The sequence below is a fragment of the Thermobia domestica genome, chromosome 11, assembly GCF_964235325.1.
Source record: "Thermobia domestica chromosome 11, izTheDome1.hap1.1, whole genome shotgun sequence".
Classification (NCBI taxonomy): Eukaryota; Metazoa; Arthropoda; class Insecta; order Zygentoma; family Lepismatidae; genus Thermobia; species Thermobia domestica.
The window spans coordinates 61,501,252-61,521,721 of NC_137464.1; the positions used below are offsets into that span (position 1 = coordinate 61,501,252).

The following is a 20,470-nucleotide window of genomic DNA, read 5'->3' on the forward strand; positions in this document are numbered from 1 at the left end:
ACATTATCATGCGGTGACACTTATGTAATCTAATAGGTTGTTCGCTGAGCTAAACCTTGCAATTGAATTACTTTCAACATTTTTTAAAACTAGAATGGTCGTTTTATTCTCAATGTTTTCATTGTATTTTATTGCCGTGCCATGAGAGGGGGCAACGGCCCCGGGGGCCGAAATAAGAGAGCGCAAAATTCGGGAGGAAAAAGAAAAGGAAAGAAAGAAAGGAGACAGGAAAAATTATGTATGGGGGCGCCGTCGTATACTCTCGTCCCGGGCTCTGAGTTTCCACGGCACAGCACGGATGTAATTCCACAATTAAACACTGAAATCGTGTCGACACAGTCGTTAATGGTGTCAGTAGGATTTGTATTTTTTTTTTTTTTTTGTCTTTTTCATCAGTGTAATTTAATAAAGAGTGTGGTACTGTATTTGCGGATAACTCATAATTTTATCCAAAATTTTATCCAAATTTCTATTAATTACTGGCAAATCAGTTGTCAATATATATATATATATATATATATATATATATATATATATATATATATATATATATATGTTACAAGCAAATATCAGCAGTTTTTGAGGTTACGTAAATAAATCTTAATAAACGTTAGTATAGTGATATAGGTACTCAGTGTCTCTGTCAGATGATGACCATATAGTATTGTTTAAATATTAAATATTTCTTCTACATTTCAATGAGATTTTAATCAATTTATAGGTTATGTTCCATATAACCACGCTGCTGACAAAATACGAAAATACAAATCTATCAATATTAGACTTTCCTCCTTTTTTCTAACCAAATGCTTTACTGAATTTATTTAGACTTATCTCGTGGCTATAAGGTTATTGTAAGATACGGAAGATCTGTGTTCGATTTGTGGTATGCAAGCTTATCTGGTTTGATTCTTATATCAAGCTGTAGCATGTCTCATGTAGCTTAGGTGCTGAAAGTGATATTAAAGTCCAAACTAAACATATTTGATGTATTTACTTTTTGTGTATTTTATACAAGAGTATACGTTTCAATAAAGGAACAACTAAATATCTGAATCTTTGTTTCTAGTTATTATGAAGAAATACTGTTTCAGTGTATACGTTTATCCAGCAAATAGATCATTTTAATTTATTTGCATGGAAGCTGTTATATAATAGTATATTCTTCCTTCTCGTTTCGCTGTTGTGCAGCATATAAATCTTTGATTCCTATACGTTAGACACAATAACCTTAACTTTTAGCAAGTCATCCTTATTAGATATGCAACACAACTAACTTCTGCGTGACTGCATAAGTATTAAACAAGGATATTCTTTTATGATGGAGAAACATAGCTTACAATAATGATATTCTGGTCTTCTACTGCCACCCGAGATTAATATTCTTTCCAGTGAGTTCGCATCTTCCATGTACAAGTTCTTTTACTCGCGTCTCTTGCATGAAAAAAAAACGCCTCTCTAAGGACCCTAATCTGATTGTAGCCCCGTTCTTTAAAACTATAACCGTAATCTAACTAAGCTTAAGAGGTAGGTCAGGAATATTGTTACAGCATCATTGCAGGATATCTCATCCTCGTACTCTTGAGCAAACAGTCGAAACTTAAAATCTTCATATGTTTGTAACGGTATATAGCATTGTTTGAATGTGTATATAGGATTTAGGAGGGATTCTATCTGCAGAATTCTAGATTGGCCTGAACATAGCACAGTAACTAAAATTGGCTTATATAAGAATTAGAATAGTTAACTCAAAATCTACTTCATAAACTCTGACTACCGATTTCAGTAAAATTCAACAATATTATTACTAGTGTTTTAATATTTGAAAGTTTTTTTTTAGCTTTAAAGTTTAAGAAAAGAACAAAGAAAAAGTCTGCTTTTGAATTACAAAATTAGATTTCTAAGTTAAACTTGAACAGAAAGGTTGATTAGCAGCTAACAATTTTCTATTTTACAAGTTGTATTGTGGTATAAAATTATGTCCTGAAGAGATACCAATTTTGCTACCCTATTCAGAGCTCGAACGCAACTTCCAGTCACATATTCCTTCTTCTTCCAGGAGAGCTGCTGGTGTCATATGTTCGGATCAGTTATAGGTTCGCCAAGATGTTTCAGGATGGTGATTGAATGAATGAATAGTCCCTGATGATTCCACCCACCTTATTTATTTCAAAACCTTTTTCTTTAAACCTTATTTTTAGTTTCAAATTTTATTTTAATGGCAAATTACCAAAGATTGTTAGCATGCTCGGTCATGATTTCCCTCGCTAGTTTTGGCTTTGTTCAGTCTCGTCTGGTTTACAGCTAGTCGTACAACTTTGTCTTCTTTAAGCATAGTTTCCAGGGTGTAAATTCATAAACTCATTTTAATTGGCAAAATCGTCTGCTATCAGAAAAATATTTTTTTATCACTTTAACAACAAACATCTTTCTTTTTTTGGGGGGGGGGGTTGTGACATTAGCGTTTAACCAGAGGCGGGCCTAGAAGGTGAAAACTGAGGGGGGGAGGGAGCCAGAACCCAGATTGTGATAGGTATACCATGAGTTTACTGTAAGCTTTCAAACATTTATAAATAATAGCTTAAATCTTTTGTCTTTCAAAATAGTGAGGGGTCTAGGCCCACCATCCCCAACCTAGATCTGCACTGCGTTTAACGAGAACAATGATGTCCAAATATTTCACAAATCGATAGGTTTAATCGGCCTGAACAAAATGGTGTGGATATATGTGTGTAAATGCTATGCGTAGTTCTTGAGAAGATCGACAAAAAATTTCTTTCGTAAACTTAATGTATCCTGTGCAATAAGTACCCCATCTATTAAGTTGAAGTTGACACTGAAGTGTACTCCCATCAAGTTGTTTATTATTACATCACCAAAAAGGACAGTACAATGTATGATTTAATGATTTGTAACAAGAACTATAAGCTTTGATTACAAATAATATTTATCAACAGATAGTTCGTATCCTCTTGAACAAAATAAAAAACTCAAGAATCGGAAAAATTAAAAAAAAATAAAATAAACAATTTTGATATCAATAAAAGGTAGCCTATATTCACGGAAAACGACTGAAAGCAGGGAATTATTATTTAGTTCAAAATCTTTTCGAGGAATTTGAAGCTTAAAATATATAAAACTATAATCATGTCTGTTGTTCTGTATGTTTGCGAAACGTGGTCGCTTACTCTGCGGGAAGGACGTACACTGAAAGTATCTGACAAGGCAGGGTACCTCGGTGTAACACGCCGATTTAGATAAGATTGCACAGACATACAGATCATCAAAAAAGAAGCGACACGTATTTTTTTTATATCGGCCAACAAGCGTATTGAAAGGGTCAAATGGGGGCATAAAAATGGGGTCAAAATGAGATTTTATGCAATATAGCGAGAACGAGAAGAGATATCGGGAAAGGTTAAATGTACAAAATACTACCCATAGTTGACGCAAGCCATTGAGGTAGAACTTACCCATGTGAAGAAAACAGGACATCCGGAAATGGACCAATAACATGTACAACATATTCATAATGTGCTACAGAAATGAGTGAAGAGGGTGGCAAGGAGCAGGAAGAAAGAAAACACGAAAATGGAAAATACGTGTTTTTGCTTTGGGTGCATACGTTATCCATATGCGAAAGGGACGCAAATTTATCTCACTGCACGAAAATTCATCTCTACAAGCATGAAGGATGCAAACGCCGTTCGTATAGGCAGCCAGCGAGACAATACTGCACAGTGGGTTGCATATATTGTGCAATGGGAGCAACGGTGAGATACATATTGGAAACGGGAATGTTTGTAGCTAGTAACACACACACACACACACACACAAAATGCATTGCACAGTAGAATGTAATAGCAGGTGGTCCACATGTGAGATAAAGAGCAACAGCAATATCAGTTCTACGCATGAGTATCTACATTATATCATGAAAATACGCGTACATATGTACGTACAACATAAAAGTCAGCAGAGGTGTATGCTGAAAACAAGACGCTCACTCCTGATAAGTAGCACAAAAATGATATTTCAGGAAGAAATCGTCCAAACAAAAACAGTATTTGCACCACGAACACCTGATGATGGATGGGTTCTGGCACTCTGCTTCTTCGCAGACCAATGACGTCAACTGATGAAAACAAAACTCCACTGGATTTGGAAAATAATCTGGTCGTGATGAAAGATATCCAGAACAAAACCATGCGTATTGGAATAGATGTATGTACCGTGGAGATGAAAGTTGATTATGCACAAGGGATTGAAGTTTCAGTATATTGTCTCTGCTGTATAGATTGATGTTGAGTTGCTGAAGGCGTACCGCATCAGATACTTTGCGTACGAAGTTCTTCCAAATTCTGAAACCATACACATCCAGAGGTTGTATTAACCCAGTTGTGTGTGTAGGTATCGTCATAATGTTGCACTGCTTGTCCTGTGGCATTATTGTTGCCAAGTCGGATCGATCATAACCCGTCCACAAGTCGACTAACAGTACCGTTTGCTCATTGACTTGTGGAAGGAACACTGATTGGAACCACGTCTTAACGATCTGTTTTGTCACTTTCCCAGATGATGATGCACAAATATATAAGTTTTGTGGGCGGAACATTGTTTGCTGAATCCGTGGCCGAAACGTACCATGAAGTTCTTTCAAGACTATGAGCATGGGCGACAGCAATCTTCCACTGGCAGATATAACAGGCTGTATTGTGTAGCTATGTGTGATGGCAGGTAGAGATTGCATTGTTGCTGTAATATGCTTCTCGCCTCGCAAAGCCAGAGAGCGTCCAGAGTGAAATTCTAAAGCAAAGCCACTCTGATCTGTGTTATATACGTTATCCTCGCCATGAGCAGTAATGAGTGATTGTACATTTTGGACGAAGGTTTTAGCGCTTTCGTGCACTTGTGTGGCCTTCGCTGTAATGCTATGTGTTACAAATTTTGTAACTTTGCGTGAGATGATACCGTGACGTGTTTTAAAGCGCCATAACCATTTCTTCGAAGCTTTGAAATTAGCAACGGCTGTTGTTTGGTTTGCTTCTAACGCCCAACGTTGCAAGTTTGTGTCATGGACAATTAAATGCCGCTGTTTTGCTGTCGCAAATTTTTCATACACAGTTCGGTCTATCACGTTTAGCTTTTCACGTTTGGTTCCACCTTCTGTGATCTGTTTCTCCCATCTATATAGATCTGTTCTGCATTTGACACGCTTGAAGTGTTTCTGTACAGATTTCCAGGTCATCTTTCTCTTCTTCCCTCGTTTCCAAAACGATACTGCCTTCCGCTTGTATCCCATGTCCACAATATCTCTGCTCTTGACTCCAGTTGTATGTACGTTGGAGGTCGTTGGGCCATCCCACTCATCCATCTCATCTTCACTTGCCATACTTGGGATGTCTGATCTATTGCTGCATAATAGGTTTTCTTCAATCTCAACATACATGTGCCCATTCGTCTTGAAACTTTCTAGGATGTTAAAAATATAGTCCTTGAGCTCCATTTCCGTTACCGTTCGTGGTGTCCGGACATATTGTGTTGCCTGATATGCCTCCACTAGCATATCCACCACATTCAGGGGATTCACATAGACCATCTTGCTACCACAAACGTCACAAGCCCACTTACACCTCACCTGAATTTTGTTACACACGCACAAATACGCACAAGCACACACCACCAGTTACACAACAATCAAATACCACTCCAGCTACCACACTGTCCAATGTTCACCACTAGGTCTCACAAGCAGTTAAACGTCGCCTTGCTTGTCTTGTTGAGAATAGTACCTGTGAAAGACACAAATGCACATACACTTTGCTGGCTCTACACCTCGCGTTTGGCAACTTTGTATACTCAAACCAGCTCGTATTGCATACGCCGCGTCCAATACTCTCACTGTTAAAACTGATTTTGTGTACAACGTCAACTTGCTCTTTCTTTCCTTACAGTACCTGCACCTGTCATAATGTGCTACGTCATCTGACCTCGTATTCCTTCATCTATTAGTCGTTTCTACCACTCAACGACTTGATCTTATATGCAACCCGCTGCGCAGTACTGTCTTGCCGGCTGCCTATACGAACGGCGTTTGCATCCTTCTTGCGTGTAGAGATGAATCTTCGTGCACTGAGATGAATCTGCGTCCCTTTCGCAAACGGGTGACGTATGAACTCAAAGCAAAAACACGTATTTTCCATTTTCGTGTTTTCTTTCTTCCTGCTCCTTGCCACCCTCTTCACTCATTTCTGTAGCACATTATGACAATGTTGTAAACGTGATTGGTCCATTTCCGGATGTTCTGCTTTCTTCACATGGGTAAGTTCTACCTCAATGGCTTGCGTCAACTATGGGTAGTATTTCGTACATTTAACCTTTTCCGATATCTCTTCTCGTTCTCGCTATATTGCATAAAATCTCATTTTGACCCCATTTTTATGTCCCTATTTGACCCTTTCAATACGCTTGTTGGCCGATATAAAAAAATACGTGTCGCTTCTTTTTTGATGATCTGTATGTCTGTGCAATCTTATCAAAATCGGCGTGTTACACCGAGGTACCCTGCCTTGTGAGAACAAGACCCTGAGACGAATATTCGGACCCAAGAGGAACGGGAAATGGGGAATGGCGGAAACTTCATAACGAGTAACAACTTAATTTATACCTTTCACCAAACATTGTTAGGTTCATCAAATCTAGGAGGCTCAGGTAGCCAGGTCATGTAGCCATGTGTACATAGGACTACCCCTATTAAATTTTGGAAATTGCCAAATTAAAAATTTGGTATGGTAGCCTAAGACCATGGTATGTACTTCTATCAGTATTTTGTTCCCTTTCATGGGTAAAAAATTGCCAAAAATTTAAATTTCGGAGGTTTTTGACCTAATTTATCCCCTTTGACGAGGTCTTATTACCTTATATGGTTACAGGGCAGTGTACAGCAGTTCATTCCCTTTCATAAGACATGGGTACATTGGTGCACCGCTTTGAAATTTTGGGACGGGTACCTTGGCCCACCCCTTAAATTTTGGAAATTGTCCAATTTAAAATTTTGGTATAATAGTATAGAACCCTAATATAGTATCGCTATAAGTTGGATGGTTCACCTCGCTCCCTTTCATCGGTAAAAAATTACCAAAATATAAACGTAAGCAATACGTTGTACAGCGGGAGACACTTCTAAATGGTACACCTTAGCCGTAAATCTCCATATGGCTGTACCATTTAGAAGTGTCCCCCGCTTTACCATGTGTTTGGCTTTTTGGCTCGATTTATCCCTTTGATGAGGTCCTATTACCTTATATGGTTATATGGGCATGTATAGGGATGCATTCCCTATCATAAAATATAGGTACATTGGTGCACCCCTTTAAAAATTTTGGAAGGGTACCTTCACCCACCCCTTCAATTTTGGAAATTGTTCAATTTAAGCATTTGGTATCATAGTACAGGACCTCAATATATATTATTATAAAATTGGGTGGTCCACCTCGTTCCCTTTCGTGGGTAAAAAATTACCCAAAAATCAAATTTCCAAGATTATTGACCCCTTGGATGAGGTTTTATTACCTTTTATTTTGGATATTTAATATAGTACTATGGGTCCCTAATATGCATCACCATAAATTTGGGTGGTTCATTTCGTTTCCTTTCATGGGTAAAACTTGAAAAAGTCTAATTTCGGAGTTTATTGACCCATTTTATTCCTTTTGAATGAGATCTTATTACCTTATGTAATTATGTGGGAATGTACAGGGGTCTATTCTATTTCTTAAGGTATAGGTACATCGATGCTTCAATTCTAAAATTTGGCAGAGGTACATTGGCCCACCTTTAAATTTTGGAAATTGTCCTATTTAAAACTTTGATATAATAGTATAGGACTCTAATATGTATCACTAGTTATAAACTTCGGTGATCCATCTCGTTCCCTTTTACGGTTAAAAAATTTTCCAAAAATTAGTACGACCATGTGTTCGGTTATTGACCCAATTTATTCCCTTTAATAAAGTCTTATTACCTTATATGATTATATGGAAGTGTACAGAGGTCTATTTTCTTTCTTAAGATATAGGTACATTGAAAAATTAAGAGGGGCACATTGGTTCACCTACTAAAATTTGGAAATTGCCCAATTTGGTACAATAGTATAGGACCCTAATAAATACCATTATAAATATCATTTCCTTTCATGGGTAAAACATTGTCAAAAATGTAAATTTCGGAAGTGATTGACCCCCTATGATAAGGATGTATGTGTACAGGGGTCGTTTCCTTTATACTATGATGTTCCCTTTTTAAATTTTGTTGGGGTACATAGGACCATTTCTTTAAATTGGGAATTACCAAATAAAATTCGGTAAATCTTCTCTAGGATCCATTGTAAATTTTGGTGTCCCTCTTATGCCGAAATATTTAAATTTGAAGATTACTGACCTATTATACGGCTTTATTAGGCCGTATCTTCTTTGATATGGCTTTATTATTGAATGAGTACGTGTTTATTACTTTTCATAACACACAGGTATATTTCTGCACCAATCCTAAGTTTTGGGAAGGGTACGTTTCTTATTGTTAAATCAATAATTGGTAATTGTCCTTAGAATTGGGTGATCCAGTTTATCTCATTCTTCGGGTAAATCATTGTCAAATATTAGTGTGGTCACGTGGTCAGCTATCGACCTATGATGTGATTTTATTATCTTATGGGAGTCCATGACATTGGTACACTGATATGTTCCACTTAAACTTTGGGAGGATCACTTTGCTTAAATTCGAGAATTGTCAAAATGAAATTACGTCATTGGTCTTGATTATTCCCGCCTATGGGTCAAGATCCAGTTTATCTCATTCTTCGGGGAAATCATTGTCAAATATTAGTATGGTCACGTGGTCAGTTATTGACCTATGATGGGATTATGGGAGTCTATGGCATTGGTGCATTAGTACGTTCCTCTTAAACTTTGTAGAATCACTTTGCTTAAATTTATGAATTGTCAAAGTGAAATTACGTCATTGGTCTTCATTATTCCCGTCTATGGCCCGAAATATAAACGTAAGCAATACGATAGAGCACTTAACTTTGGTATATCAGATTCCTGGTTCGATAGCCTGCTAAGTAAGCTTGTGGTGGACAACATTGTGTCCGTGGATTTTGTCGGGGTACTCCCATTTCCTCCCCTCATTTTCTCATTCCATCACCATTCGCTTGCATTATCTATGTCTCCCTTAGCTTAATGGGCATAATGGGTGGACGTTAAACTGATAAATTTCATTTCGTCTGTGTTACTAATTGGAGTCGTTAAAGTCCATTAATACCTTCATGGATAACGGTAACTATCCACATCCAATTCATTAATTATTTTTTAAAAAAAGTACGTTTCTCATAACGCTACTATGCAACCCTTAAGACATTTATGAGTACGGATTTCATATATACATCTAGGCGAAAATATTTACATGTCCTTAATACGTACTATAAATGCAAGCCGACACTTTAATAATTATCTTAACGTTTTTCGTGATTCTCTTTACAAGAGTTTATATGTTAATATACTTCATAGCTAAATGTCAGGTTTCATTATTATAAATGACAATGAATGTAGGCAAATGTCACGCAACTTAGTTTCGAATGCTCACGCTTGAAGCGCTCAATCAATCGTGATAAAAATTGTAATGTGGTTAAAAATGATCATTATGAGAAAGAAAAAAAGGTGTTCAGATTCGGAATCACATGCGGCTCGGTGGAGTATTCAGTGTAAAAAAACATCTTCTTTCAATAGGGTTTAAATCATTCTCTGAAGGAACACCGTATTTTGTTCTATCATAGTGGTCACTAATGCGAAGGATATTATGACCACACATGTGGATTCGCACGCACCACAGAGAAATAATAACCGAAAATTACTTCTCCTCATACAGTTCATTGGAGAAATCGTTGTGAATACTGGAACAGATTTTTCGGAACTCAAAATACTAGGCGAAGGCACGGTAGGTCAGTGGTAGAGCGATTATCTCTGGTGCGTGGGATTCTGAGTTAGATCTCCGGTGAAGTAAGTTTGTGGTGGAGACAATATCGTGTTCGTAGGTTTCTCGGGGATACTCCCGTTTCCTTCCACATTCTCATTCCAATAATTCTTCCATCATCATTTACTTGCTTTAATCATCATCTCACTGAGTCTAAAGGGCATAATCTTGGGTTGCTAAACCGGAAGATTTCATTTCTTTTTTTTTTTTTTCAAAACACAGGGAAACATGTATTTTTTCTTGGAGAGTGACCACAGCCAGTGTCACCAATTATCAAGTTTGTCACCTACGGTACATACGTTTTATGTGGTTACAACTAGCTAAGCACAGTATTTCATACTGGTATCAAACAAAATTGAACATTTTTTTCTATATCAGAGATGCTTTCTCCAAAACAATATATCGCTTCGAGTCATGGGATTTTCGTTTATTAGTGTTTCTAGAGTAAACTGATACAAGCAAACTAATTCGTTTCCACTTTGAGTATCAGAAACAACACTTCTAGTGGTAAATGCAAATCAAAAGTTTTGTTTTCCATTTGATCTTCCTTTAAAAAAAATAAATAAATAAAGAGGGTGATATAGCAACATTTGAACCATATTTATTAATGATGTGTAGATTGTGCAATGACTTGTGTGCCTTTAAACATTGATAAATTCTCTTCATTATGTTTGTACAATCACTATATCAATCTTATGATTCTTATAGTATGAACCTAGTAAAAGTAACACAATACTTGAGATCTAAGAATAGGATGAAGAAAACTGCAACTGACGAGACTCAAGAAATATCTTGTCTTGTCTCATTTTCGTGACGAGTCGTCTGGAATTTAAAAAGTATTTCTTGTCTAGATTCACGTCTTGGAAACGAGCGAGAATTGACACGAGGCGAGGAAATTTCTCAAGTCTCGTGGCTTGCACTAATTATTGTTGATTGGTTGATGACAATATTTCAATTCAATATTTCGAATGATTGAAACCAAGTGTATTAACGTATATTTGCTTAATGCAATATAAATATATATGGTTCAAAATCAGCAATGTTTTCATCATAAGTATTTGTATGATAGAATTCTGCTATTAATCATATGTCTTCTTTTGTTATGTGATTGCAGGTAAACCAGAGCCGACGGTTCGGTGGATTGTGAACGGAGAAATAGTTGATGAAGAGCCGGAGAGAGTGACTGAAAGATGGATCGAGAATACACTTATTCTTCCACACGTTGGGAGACATAACCTTAACACTGTGTTCAAGTGCCAAGCTAACAACACCGAGCCCAAAGAGGCCACTCTAGTATTAGATCTTAACCGTAAGTATTATTCTTTATCATTCAAGTACATATTTTTTGAGGGGGGGGGGATTAATAGATAATCTTTCTTACCTCAGTGCGTTATGCATGATGTTATACAGTCATTTCCAACTGCCTTTTTTTGTAAGACATAGGAGCATGTGTTTACGTTTGAATGGAACGTTTTCACCTGTTGATGTATGTCCCCATATTAAACACGGGTATTTCATCCGTTAATTAGGCCGGTAGCCAGAAAAAAATTTAAGGGGGGCCCGGTAGAAATTAGGGGAGCGATACAACCATATTATATTTCATCATCATGTTATAGTTCATTTGCAAGAATACCGTGAAAATTTTAGGGGGGCAGTAAAAATTTAGCCCCCTCCTTCTAGACTCCCCTTTGATACGGGCCTACCGTTAATATAATCGACACCACCGTCCGAAATCGTCGATCTCCAGTTTCGGCATGATGTTCCACTAGAAAGCAAGTTATCCAAGAGTTTCTAGTAAATCTGGAATTCTTGTTTATCAGTGTATGTTTAAAAAAATACTATCGAGTTCCAAATTCTGAAATTAGTATTAAAAACGCCAATTAGGTTTTATCTAAGCGTAGACATCTTTTACCAGTAGAACGAACGTTAGTTCTTAGCACAAGAAATGAGAATATTTATGGTAAACAAAGAATATTTACCATAAACTGCTTCAAAAAAGGCATGCCATATTACATCAATATTGAAATGTATCTGTCAGATGCTGTTACAATTGATCCAATACTTCACGTTAATACAATCAAATTTCTGAAGAAATATTACCATATCCTATAAGAATTTGCTGAAAAGATTTACAAATTTTGATGTAAACAATGTATTTAAAGATAAAATATGTCACATGATGTGAATATGTATATCTGTGTTGTTGAATTTTGTAGAAAAAAATCATTATTTTATTGTAAAATCGATGATTTCAAGTCCCAGCAAGACCCAATATTCATAAACTTTAAACCTAGCCAAATACGAGGATCATTTGGAAATAAATGAGTTCCATATTACAGTATGAAACTAAGATAGATTTCTAAACTTCGCTAACTCAATGCTCAACTGGAACTAGTATAACTATCATAGATCAGAGATAAGATCAAGGATAAGATCAAAGAGAGAACCTTGATCCTTCGGTCGCTTAATCCATATCTGAAACCCCATACTGGCTATCGGTTAGAGTACGCGCCTTTGGCGTGGGAGACCCGGGTTCAATTCCCGGCGGGAGCCCATGTGGTTCGGATTTCACGTTAATCAGTAGGTTCACGTCTCATATAGCCTCGCTGCTGAATGGGACGTTAAACTCAAAATCAACTCAACCCAATACTGGCTATATCTAACTTTTCTTGCTCTACGGATATCAATATTGAAATCGGAAGAAGTAGTAAATGTTTGTGCTTCTAGTGATATGAGTGATGATGTTTTTCTTCCTTAGGCACTGAAGCAATTCCAATAAACTGCTTGTCACTATCTATATTACTATATTTGTTTTAAGCGATCAACGTTGAAACCGGAAATGGTTAAGTTGTTCCACTTCTGATTTGAATAGGGGACTAAGGAATTAAATGGAATCTATTCTTGTGATGGTCAACCAGTTAAAAAAAAAAAAAAAAGCTCGATATTTCTTACCATTGTTCCTCTGATACCTATTGTCAGACAGACATACGTATGGGCGAAATTAGCACAACGTATAACATAGTTTGAAAGTCTAAAAAAAAAAAGTTTGTACATGTGGAGTGAGTAGTGTGGGATAACAATATTCAAATACTATCCCTTTATTGACCATTTAACAATATAAATGATTACTTATTGCAAATAATTATGTCCAATACATTGAATATTGAGGAAATCCTAAAATATGTTTTAACAAAAAAAAAAAGTTTTTTAATTATTAATTTAAGTTCTTTTGCTGATCAAAATACATACAAAGGAAAAGAAAAATACCGTACAATATACAATTTTTCAACTAACAGTTGGAAATTAATTGTTAACAATGAAAACTCAATATCGTAAACAATTAAAAAGAACAATGACAATATCATTATCAAAGTGCTTTCAAAAACAGTTAAACTGTTGATATAAACTGTTGATAGTCAGGAGCACATTTTTATTCAGTTTCGTGTTCAGCGTCCACAAATCAATAAAGGATGACCACTTACATTTCTGTAAGAAATTCACTGTTGTACAGTGTTACCATTGAATAGATGTCATTTAGTTAATGTTTCATATTCCTCTCGTTATTTCAACTTCCATTTGCTTCGCTGCATTTTAAACTGCTTCTAGTTTTCGGATGGATATGACAACTATGTTAAAAATTAAAGAAACAGTTTACTACAAACTATTACAAAGACGCAAATAGACTCAAGAGTTATATACAACAAATATTACATACCAGCGGTCAAATAGATATCATTGTGAGCAGTAGCGTACCCAGGAATTTATTTCGGGGGGGGGGTTCAAACTAAATATGAAGCTATTTTATATTAAAATTGCTAAAATTGCCCCTAAAATTAGGCTAAATTTTTAAAAAGTCGAAATTTCGGGGGGGGGTCCGGACCCCCGTGTCCCCCCCCTTCCGTACGTCCCTGATTGTGAGGAAGCAAGAGTTTCTACTTAATTTATAACGATGTTCCGCTACTTATATTCGCCTCTCTAAATAAAAGAGATTTTTCCCGGAACGTCCTCTGCCTTCCAGATCTCCAAAGCATTAGTACTTTCCTCTCCAAGTTAATGTCTACATTTGAACTGCTGCACTCCCTGCTGAGAATTGGAAAACCAGAATTGGTTTTCATCAAGATTAACATAACAAGGTTCAATTGAATTGCCTAACACTTTGATTCTCAGGATATTTGGGGCGTAAGTGTATGCTATATCTCTCTAACTTTCTTTCCAAAATTTTAACACTGTTAGTGTATTAGACACCGTTAGAATTTATAAAAGAAAAATCTCTTTTAACTTCTTACCGGTGGATAACGTACCCATAATAGCGGCTATGTTCCCTCGTTGAATGGCCATGCTAATGTGTTGAATTAGAAAAGATTTAGCTCGAGTGTCTCCTGATTTAATAGATATACGTTTGCCGTTTCCGTTAATAAATTTAGCGCCCTCTTGATCGCAGGAACAACTAGATTCAATTACTATTGCTACAAACCGATACTTATCCAGGCGATTAATATATTTATTTCTTTTTTCTTTTGCTCTTCGTGTAGCTATAAGTCCTGCTTTTGTTGATGAAAATTTTAGACTGGAGGGGGCATAAGTGTCTGAGCAAGTGAATTCCCAAATCAACGCCTTTCCCTGCTTCCATGGCACTAATGTCATACCATCCGGCCTTTTTCCGTCTGAACGGTTACAACCAATTGGTTCTCTCACTGCTGGCACCCCTGCAGATGTTAAGGCTCTCAAAATTATGTCATTCACTCTCGAATGGCGTGAATGTTTTCCGGCACTGTTTTTGCATGATAGACCGTGTAGACCTCTTTCATCTACGAGAGCGCTGCAACTTGGACACTGGTGTGGCTCGCATATATGCTCCTAGTCGAAGGGCGATGGATACTCGGAAGCTTTCATTGTCTAGATGTAGGCCGAGAGAAGATGAGGGTAGTGCTTGAAGCCATGCTCCGTTTTCAGGGGACATTACAGCAAGAAGCCTGGCCTTGTCTTCGTTGTTGTTAGAAGTCTGCAATAATGATGCTAAACGGTAATTCACGATAGGCTCGTCCACTGATTATTTCGACTTTCAGGAGCCGGGGTGTCCGACCCAACTAAATTTGACCACTTAGCTATGCAGTCCAGCACATCGGAGTTGGTGACTTCTTCGTCCTCCCTTTGTAGGAGGGTTCCGATCAGTTGTCTTGAACTATAGAAAGAGGCTAGAAAAGACGGGATAGCCAAATTTGTGGCGCGACGGATTCCAATACCTCCTTTTTTGACTGGTGGTGATGCCTGTAGCCATGTTTCTTCACTTAGAAAATATCCAAGAAATTATAAAGAATAGCTATTTTTATTTCCGAAATCATTTCAATGTTTTGTGACTTTTTAACTTTACAATTTTATTATTATAGGGTTATATGTAACATGTAAATTGTGCAATTACAAGTAAATCTTAGTCAGGAGCACATTTTTATTCAGTTTCGTGTTCAGCGTCCACAAATCAATAAAGGATGACCACTTACATTTCTGTAAGAAATTCACTGTTGCACAGTGTTACCATTGAATAGATGTCATTTAGTTAATGTTTCATATTCCTCTCGTTATTTCAACTTCCATTTGCTTCGCTGCATTTTAAACTGCTTCTAGTTTTCAGATGGATATGACAACTATGTCAAAAAATTAAATAAAAAGTTTACTTCAAACTATTACGAAGACGCAAATAGACTCAAGAGTTATATACAACAAATATTACAGTCAGTCTCAGTCTCAGTCTTGTCTTCGCGGGTTTTGATTTGTTGAAGTGTCGGGCTATTGCCCCTGCCTTCCATTTCTTTTGTATCTTCCTTGGCTTTGTTTTCTGACGTATATGTGGTGGTGGAGTCGCTACTGTCGCGCCCTCCTGTGTTTTTCCCTGTGGCTGGTTTGTTGGTTTACGATTCTCTCACGGGGGTCTTGGCATTCTGTAAAGTCTTCTTCGTGGGTTTGCTTTTCCTATTGCTCTTATTGTGGGGTTGGTTGAGAGTTCTTTCTTTCTCCAGAATTTGGTGGATTGATGTCGTCTAACTTCCTCAAGCAACGGGAGGTCCAGGTCTTCGTGCAGTTGTGCTACTCGCGTGTCCCTGGAGTGGCCGGTTATGGTCCTAATCACCTTGTTTTGCAACACCTGCAGTGGACGTAGATGTGTTCTATACGTATGCTGCCAGGCATTGTGCCCGTATAGTAGTATTGGTCTAATGGACATCTTGTAGATGTGCCGCTTGATGTTTTAAGACAGGGACGCTGCGAGTAGCATTGGAAGTAGAGCCATGAAGCGCTGTAGTGCCTTCTTGGTGGTGTTCTGCAGGTGAGTGGCAAATGTTAGGCGTCTATCCAAGTGGATTCCCAGATATTTCGCCGTATCTGTCACTGTGAGTGCCGTCCCTCCCATCGTGAGATTTACTTCTCTTCGCTTCCTGTTACGGGTGAAGTCCACCACAGCTGTTTTCCTCGCGTTGGTCCTGATTCGCCAGTTCCGTGTCCAGGTTTCCAGGTGGTCGATGTGTCGCTGGAGATACACCGTTGCGTACCTGAGATTGGAGTGACTGGCGAATACTGCAGTGTCGTCGGCAAATGTGGCGATCGTTGTGTTTGGTGATGTGGGGATATCGGCTGTGTATACTGCGTACAGGAGAGGAGATATGCAGGATCCTTGAGGTACTCCTGCCCTTGCAGTCCTTGGTTCTGTTGTGTTACCGTTGAATGTTACTCGGAATGTTCTGTCTGCCAGGTAGGATCTGATTGTTCGGATTTGATAGTGCGGGAATTCCTGCTGGATCAGCTTGTGGATAAGCCCTGCGTGCCACACCTTATCGAACGCTTTTTCGATGTCGAGAAATAGTCCCAAGGTGTGGCCGCCCTCGTTGAACCGTGCTGTGATTACTTCCGCTACTCTGACCAGCTGATGTTCGGTACTGTGTCCTGGTCGGAATCCGAACTGGTGGTCCGGGATTAGTTGATGATCCGATATGTGCTGTTGCAGCCTCCTCTGGAGTATTCTTTCGAATACTTTGCTGACGTGAGATAGGAGGCTGATCGGCCTATAGTTCGTAGGGTTGGTCCGTACTGTGCCCGGTTTCGGGATCATCACTATGTTGGCTTCCTTCCAGGTCGTTGGGAAGTGTCCTGTACGCAGTATACTGTTGTAGATGCGACACAGCAGTACTATTACTTTTCTTGGGGCTTCTCTCAGCGCTGACGGAGGTATTCGGTCAATTCCAGGGGCCTTGCCGGGATGGATATTCCTAAGAACTGTCCTGATTTCTCGTGGCGTTGTGAGTGCATTCGGCGGTAGTGGGTCTTCTAGTTGTGTATGCTCCATGCTGTGGTGGACGGCGCGGAGTATGCGGGCGTCTGGCTGGGTGTCGTTCTGCTGCAGTACCTCTTCGAGTGTGTTTGCAAAGAGCTCCGCCTGTTCCTCTGGGTCGTGCAGTAATCCTTGCGGTCCTTGCAGGGGGTAGGATCTGGAGCCGCTGGTCGGTCGTGAGATGGTTTTCGCCAGTCGCCAGAACTCTTGGTTCGGTGTCTCCATGGCTTGGAGTTTGTTTTCCCATTTTTGGATCTTCAGCCTTTGCAGCCGTTTCCGCACCCTGGTGGTAAGGCTGTTCCATAGCGATTTGTATCGATGGTCCCTGGTGCGTTGCCACTGCTTTCTTGCCCATCGTTTGAGTTGAATGAGCGCGGCGGTACGTAGTTCCTCGGGGCGGTTGTTGTTTTCGGGCTCGGTGGTGGTTGATGTAGATGCCAGCCTGTATGCTGATCTTATGGATGCCGCGAGGTTGATACTGCTTCTTCGACTTCCTCTGGTGTATTGACTGGGGTCCTTGTGTCCACTAGTTCTGCAAGAAGCTGGCGGTAGTTGTCCCAGTCTGTGGTGGTGATGGTTGGAAGCCTTCGGGTGGAGAGTTGGTGGTTGACTGAGATGGTCTGCAACACTGGTACGTGATCCAAAGCCAGGGCGATTATGGAGTGGGGTCCATCCAGGAGTGCCAGGTTAGACGTCAGGATCATGTCTAGGACATCAGGTTCACCTCCGTTCTTGGGGTAGTGCGTGGGCTCAACAGGTGCTGCTGGTGTTAGGTCTACCCGATTAAGTGCTTGGAAGAGTATGTTGCCGTTTGCGTTGAAAACTTTGGAGTTCCACAGGGGGTGCTTGCAGTTAAGGTCGCCCCCTATGAGTACCCGATGGCCAAGTCTCCTCAGGTTCCGCAGGTCTTGTGGTTCCAATCTTGCTAACGTTGGTCTGTAAGCAGCAATGACGTAGACTGATCCGTCCGGAGAGTGCAGGATAATTCCAGTGCCCTCGAGGGAGTGAAGGGTTGGGAGAGGAAGGGGCTCGTGGGGAATCGACGTTTTGATGAGGATACCTGTACCGCCTTTTGGTCCGTGGCGGTCGGTTCTATGGAAGGTGTAATTACGTATTTTGAATGGTATGTTGGGTTTAAGGTGGGTTTCTGTGAGCAATGCGATGTCCACATGCTCACGCTGTAGGAAGTCCTCGAGGTTTGGTTTTTGCTTGCGAATCCCATCCGCATTCCAATGTATGACCCTGAGGTCGCGTGCTACTTCCTGCCTCTTATTGGCTGCCATCATCGAGGAGTGAGGCGACTATCTCGAACATGATGGTGAACTTGGACGCTGAGTCTCTGGCATCTTGCATCTTTCGTAGGCCTGTCTTCACTGTGTTCAAGAACTTCTTTATGTTGAGCCCTTGGAGGAGGTCCATGATGTCCTTTATGGTGGCTACAAGGGATGCTGGGCTGTCAGTGGCGGTGTCTTCTGGATTTGCTTCGGGGCGTCTAGAGCGGCTGGTGGGCTGCTTGGTGGTGGTATCCTGTTGTCTGTCCTGCTGCGTCTGCTTGGCTGGTGGCTCTGCTGAGCTGTTGTTTTTCTTGTTAGTTGGCTTCTTGTCTGCGTTGCTTGGAGTTTTGTTGGGCTTGTCGTTTTGCGTGTCTTGTTGCGTCCTCTTGTTTTTGGCGGCTTTCAGGATGGGGCATCCTTTGTAATTGGCTGGGTGGTCTCCTTTGCAGTTGACGCACTTCGCCGGTTCATCTCTGTTTGTCTTCGGGCATTCTGATGTGAGGTGGGAGTTCTCACACTTCACACAGCGTGGTGCTGCTCGGCATGTTCGCTGTGAGTGTCCTACTCTCTGGCAGCGGAAGCACTGTAGAATTTCCTGTCCTCTGTAGTTTTCGACTTCCACTCTACAGTTAAGCAGGTACTTCATCTCATAAATGTCTTTGTTCTCTGGGTGTTTGTCCATTGCAACCAGGAATAGGGGGAACAGTGGGCGAGTTCCATCGGGTCCAGCCCTGCCCCTCATTTGCGTGACGGAAGTGACTGGGTATTGCAGAGCTTTTAGGCCATTCATGATGTCCTGGGTGTCAGTATCCATTGGTAGCTTTCGTATGACCACCTTCATGGGTCTGGAAGGCTTTGGGAGTTCGGTTGCGAATTCATACTGCTGTTGTGTGCAGTACGCTTCGATTTTTCTGAAGTCTGCCATGCTCCGGCAGTGAATTTTAACACACTGGCTGGTGTTGATGACTTTTGGCGGTATGGAGCACGTTGCTGAGATGGTCTTGATGAACGTCATTCTTCTCACGATTCCGTAGATGTACAGAGGTGGGACGTGCTTCGCTGGGTAGCGTTGGTCTGCATCTTCTTGGGGGGAGGGGGGGTTTGGCTCCTTGCGTGAGGATCCGTGTTCATCACTGATATCAATGCTTTCTAGAGATGCAAATTTGTTGCGAAACTCAATGTGAGAGTTAACTCCTTTGGTCTCCCGAGCACGGCGTGCCCTCTTCTTTGGCTTCTGGAATTCCCCTTCCGAGCTGTGATCTTCTGGTGTCTCTGGGTCAGTGTCGGACGCTAGGTCTGACATGTCGACTAAGTTGTCTTCGGTTGGTAGTGGCTGGTGCGCTGATGTCTCGTCACATGGGCTTGGTTGGATACTATGATCTTGTGGAGAGTTCTGTGTGCTGGGTGTGGTTCGTTGCTTGCGGGGGTTGGCGGTTCTGCGCCGTTGTACTGCACCTAAGTTCAGCGGTCAAATAGATATCATTGTGAGGAAGCAAGAGTTTCTACGTAATTCATAACGATGTTCCGCTACTTATATTCGCCTCTCTAAATTTTGCACATGTGTAATACATTTCTTACAATACACTTATTTAACTAAAAAAAAGTGTTCCGTACAAATGATAGTTTACCTGAAAATTTGATAGTGCATAAGGTATACTTCAGCAAACTCAACTGAGACCTCTGTTATTCTTTCTTGTTGTTAATGATAGAACATTATTTACCAATTATCTCATATTTCAGTGTACTGTAAAATTACATTGATGGGTAAAATGTTACAAAAAGCGATTTAAGAATTCAATTTGGTCTTCAAAGAGCTTAAACTATTCACATATCCACGTGGGGCTAAGGG

General features: G+C 39.8%; 1 protein-coding gene across 2 annotated transcripts in view; it reads left to right on the forward strand.

The window, feature by feature from the left end:
• LOC145664099 (neural cell adhesion molecule 2-like) overlaps positions 1-20,470 on the forward strand; it is a 791,671-nt gene that overhangs the window by 486,123 nt on the left and 285,078 nt on the right. For both annotated transcript variants that reach the window (XM_081730447.1, XM_081730448.1), the window contains exon 4: positions 11,144-11,338. In XM_081730447.1, coding sequence (XP_081586573.1) covers positions 11,144-11,338 — 195 coding nt within the window. The remainder of the gene's footprint in view (positions 1-11,143; positions 11,339-20,470) is intronic.